Source organism: Plasmodium gonderi (genome assembly GCF_002157705.1).
Source record: "Plasmodium gonderi DNA, contig: Pgo-contig_51, whole genome shotgun sequence".
Lineage (NCBI taxonomy): Eukaryota > Apicomplexa > Aconoidasida > Haemosporida > Plasmodiidae > Plasmodium > Plasmodium gonderi.
Window position 1 is genome coordinate 9,904 of NW_021628985.1, and position 5,216 is coordinate 15,119.

Below are 5,216 nucleotides of genomic sequence, written 5' to 3' on the forward strand. Positions count from 1 at the left end.
TTTTTTTTTTTTTTTATTTTGGCTTCTAAATTATAATATAAAATATATTTATTGATAAGAGAAAATCTATATATTTTAAACATTAATATTTTTATTTTCTATAAATAATTATATTTTTATAAAAAAATATATTTTTAATAAATTATGTATAGCTTATAACAATGTGATCATGGGTTGTCATTTTTTTTTCCTTTAATATTCATATTCTCAACATCACATAAAATTATATTTAAATAAATTCATATATAGTCAATTTTTTTATAATATATTTTTCAATTTTCTATTTTTTACTATATAATATAACCATTTGTAATTATATTATTCTTCTAACACTTTTTTATAAGAAGACTGCTTAGAATTTTAATATATGATATGCCTAAAATGTATGGTGTTTTATAAAAAATAATATCATAGAAAAAAAATTTAATTCATAAAAAATAAAATCGAATTTAAAATTCAGTTACATACATATTTATTTAAAGCAAAATTTTTATTATATTAATGATTTATATAAAATATATTAACGTTTAAACAACATTGATTTCATAGAGCCTCAGAAAAAAATTAAAATAAATCATTTTCGGTGCTTGTTAGTATTTAACATTAAATATATACAAAATCTTATACATCAGTAATCTATTAATATATAATAATAAGAACATATATTCATTAAAACTATGAAACGTTTAAAAATGTAAAATTAATTTAATATTTTAAATATAAAAAATATCTGTTATACTTTTTATATATTAAACTGCGTATTAAATCAGTATAAAGCTATTAATAAAATAGGTCCTACATATTAAATATGCTTAATTTAAAACAAAGCCTATGTGAAGATATTCGTGGTATCTAATAATCTGTTTTTTTTCAATTTACAATAATTTATACATTCTTTCATTTACAAAATTATTATAAATAAAATCTTAAAATATAATTTTATTTAAAAATACTTTTTCATACAGCTAATTATAATATCTTTATATATCTTATTAATTCCTGAATAATACTTCAATATATATTTAGACAATAGACCATTCAACTCAAATGAATAGAAGAAGAAGGAATATATATTTTTTACTTTATATAATCTCCTAAAAAAATTTATATACAAAAATGTATATCAGTATATATTTTGAAGTTACGCAAAAAAAAATTATGAAAACATATACTAAGAAAAGATAACCTTTGTTATTATTTTTACAGTATCACATAAATTATTAATATCATGCATAATATATATATATATTTATTCATCTATAAATATTTTTTTTTGAAAAAAATACAAAAACGATAATATGAGCTTTTAAAAGAAAAAATGTAAATATGTGGAATATACCTAATAAGAATATGAAATAAAAATCAATATCAATAAATATTCTAATATAGTTCAGAATTGCGCTAATTATTATAAATTGTAAAAATATGTTTTAAAAAATTTTATTTTATGAAAAATAAAATATAAATATATATATTATAAATGTAATAAATATTACCAATACCACATTTAATTATGTATATGTTTTACTAGTATACATGATATATATATAAAACATGTAATTATATAATATATCTAACTGTAAAAATAATAAAAACATATTTCTTCTACATGAATATCATTATGTAATAGGAGTAAAAATATTTCATATATATACTATTATGAAAAATTATATAACCATTCTCATAGAAAATTACTTCAATAAATACATAAAAAGTCATATTTAATAATAAAATCTAGATTTTCCAACATTACATATATGTCTCGAATATATTTTATATTAAATTATATATAAGATTATGTAAATTTCAGTAATAAATAGTAATACATAAATACATATACTCAAATGTATGATTTACGTTAGCACAATATTTTTTCATTCTTTATACAGAATTAATATAATAATATCATTTTTATATAATAAAAACTATTTTATTGCGTTTTAATAATATATATTTACAATTTTTTAATTATGTAGTAAATATTTGTTCTTTATTTTGGGGTTCATTAATTAAATAATATATATCCTCAAATAGATAATACCATATTTTTAACTTATAAAAAAGAAAATGATCAATTATGTTTATCGCATTATTTCATAATTTTTATATTTATTAAAAATAGTGAGAACTATATTCTATATATAAAGTTATTAGTTTTAAATAATTATATGTATATTTTTTCATTAATTTTTTTATCTTAACCCAATTTAGTATATAATTTTAGGTAGATGTGGTCTAATATTGTATGTTTGTGTTAATATAATATTACATTTGCAGCTATAAATGTGAATTCATTTTTTCATAATTATTATGAAAATTATTTTTTCCGTATATAATTTTTTTTTATAATGAGGCTTATTTTTATTTTTAGTATGAATATATAAGTTTTTTCCCTGAATGTCAAAAGGAGTTAGAAGATCAAAAACGAATATGGAGTACAAGTTACGAACGAGAGTGTAGACCTATTATGGGAAAATATTTATCAAGTACTAATTCGGATGATATTAATATTTGCACCACGGCTATGTCATATATATATTATTTTTCTCGTACTCACGTTGCTATATCTGAACATATCCATTGTTTATACCTGTATTATTGGATATATCATGAATTTAAAAAAAATGGTAAAAGTTCCGATACCAAAAAACTTTATGAAGAATTTTTGGATCATTTAAAAAATAAATACATACATAACCAATGTAAATTATATTGGGATAGTATTAATTCCTATGATCATTTTGAAAAAGTCAAATATTTATATGAAACATCTCTATGTCTAAAGATAATTGAAAACGATGAAGAAGTAAGTCAAAAAAATAATTTTTGCGAAGCATTAAAAGGTATTATTCAAAAATATAATGAAAAAAATAAATCTAAAATATGTGATTTTGATAAAAAAGAAATATCATCTTCTACGGAAACTAATAGAAAGGATATTATTATAATTTCAATTCTCGTTACATTAGTAGTATTACTGTTGTTATTTATTGTCCTTAAGGTTAGTTCTGATTTTATTCCAATATATTTTTACTATAAAATAAAAATTGTAAAATATATATAATAAAACATATTAATTATAAGAATAATATATGTTTTTATGCATATTTTTTTTTTTTTCAAATGAATTAGTATACCTCATTTTTTACACGCTTACCCTATAAATTAAAACGTAAAATAAGTGAGTTTAAAAATAAAGATGAAGAAATGAATATGTTAGATCAATATGAAGACTTTAATAATATATCAATGAATAATGGATATAATATAGTATACGGTTCAGATTAATTTAGAAAAACGATATATCATAAAATTCAAATTATTCTAAATATAATAAAAAGATAATCATATATTTAATGAAATCTTGGATAAATTGATAAAAAAAATGAAATAATTTTATTTATATAATAAACGAAAAGAAATATAAATTGATAAAATTCATGAAGAAATTGTTATCAATATATTATATATGGTTATAAAAAAGTTATTTCGCAAATTTTTAGGATTAAATTTCAGAATTACGGAATTAATTGATAATTTAATATATATAATTCATGATTACGATTAAATAATTATGATTTTCTATATATTGATGAATTCTGAAACATCTAATATTTAAACTTTATTGTATATTTTTGTTTCTGTGTCTTCAAGTTTCTAGGATTTAGTAAACATCTTTATATTTTAGAATGTTACTATATACATTTATTAAATTTATATAATCTAATATTCGTTACTATATTCTCACAAACTATGTAATATATTTAATATTAGTGTAATTTTATCATTAATTTAATATATATATTTATCAAAAGAATGCTCAATTTTAAAGTATAATATAATTATAGACGTACAAGAAAGATATAAGCATGTATGTATATTTATATTACATATTACCATTTTAAATATTATATAAGGATCATCCATGTTTTTCGTTCATTATAAATTTTTTATTTTTGTTTTATCACAATAAATTTATAAGGTTATTTTTAGAATTAATAATTTATAGAATATAATGTGTTTGTTTACATTGTACATTTAATTGTTAATAAGTAAATTAAATTTTATATCTTTTGTTAATCTTTTTTTTATTTTATTTTAGTTCTTGTATATCTAAATAATTAGGGATATAATTCTAAGAACTATAAGTGAACAATTTCTCTATTATAACGGAACAATGCAAGTGAAATATGTTTCATTTAATAAATCAAATGATATGATGAATAGATTGAATATAAAAGTGGCCCATAAATATATATACTTTTTTTCATAATTTTACATTTAAAATGTAAACTAGAATTTATAAATTAATTGAAAACTATATATACAAATTTATAAATGATTATTATTCTACATGATAATTCATAATGATTTATATATTATTCGTGATATTTTTTTATAAATCCATCCACATTTTTATCAATTATACATCACTATAAATTATTTTGTATAAATGAACATTAAGAAATTATTAAATTTGAAAAAATATGATAATTTTATAATATTATCATAAGTGTGTGTCTTACATTCACCAATTAATGGAAACGAAATAGTATATTTCATTATTTTGGCGTAAAAATTATAGTTAAAATATATAACCACAAGAAAAAATTTAATAAATATTATTTTTTTTTTTATTGCAATAATCATTACCAATATTAATTTCAAAAAATCATGTATATTAATGAATATCATTTATTTAATATAATGCATTGTGAATATAATATGCTTTTAAATGTATAATCTTATTAAGCGTTATTGAAAATAAAATGAAAGGAACAATACATTTAAAAGCGTCTTGTGTACTGTATTAATTTATTTATAAAAACATTAATATATTAATGTACATAAACCATAAAAAACAATATAATGATTTTGTCTATAATAAAAATAAATGTATTAATAAAAAGAGTATAATTATTATGAAATATATCATAATTTAATATTTTCCTTATTCAAGACAATATTTTCATTATGTTATAATGTGGCTGATTTTATAATCCTATTTATCTATTAATTATTATATATATATTTTATTACTTAAAAATTTGTGAAAGATCCTAGATTAATTTATCATGCTTTAGTAATCAATAATTATTCTCTTATTTTTGTTTTAGTAACATTCATAATTTTGTGTAATATAATGTTAATTATAATTTTTGGTTCTTGCATATCCCTGATGTTTTACTTCTTCATCCTGTTTGACTTAAATATTA

The 5,216-nt window shown here is 17.3% G+C and overlaps 1 protein-coding gene across 1 annotated transcript; it reads left to right on the forward strand.

Annotated features, from left to right (window-relative positions):
* Positions 1-2,228: 2,228 nt before the first annotated feature.
* PGO_000585 (variable surface protein) lies at positions 2,229-3,288 on the forward strand (the record flags this gene model as incomplete). The annotated part of the gene is made up of 3 exons (XM_028690797.1): positions 2,229-2,243; positions 2,372-3,001; positions 3,133-3,288. 3 exons carry the CDS (start codon positions 2,229-2,231, stop codon positions 3,286-3,288), a joined length of 801 nt encoding a protein of 266 aa, XP_028546598.1.
* Between the last annotated feature and the right edge of the window lie 1,928 nt (positions 3,289-5,216).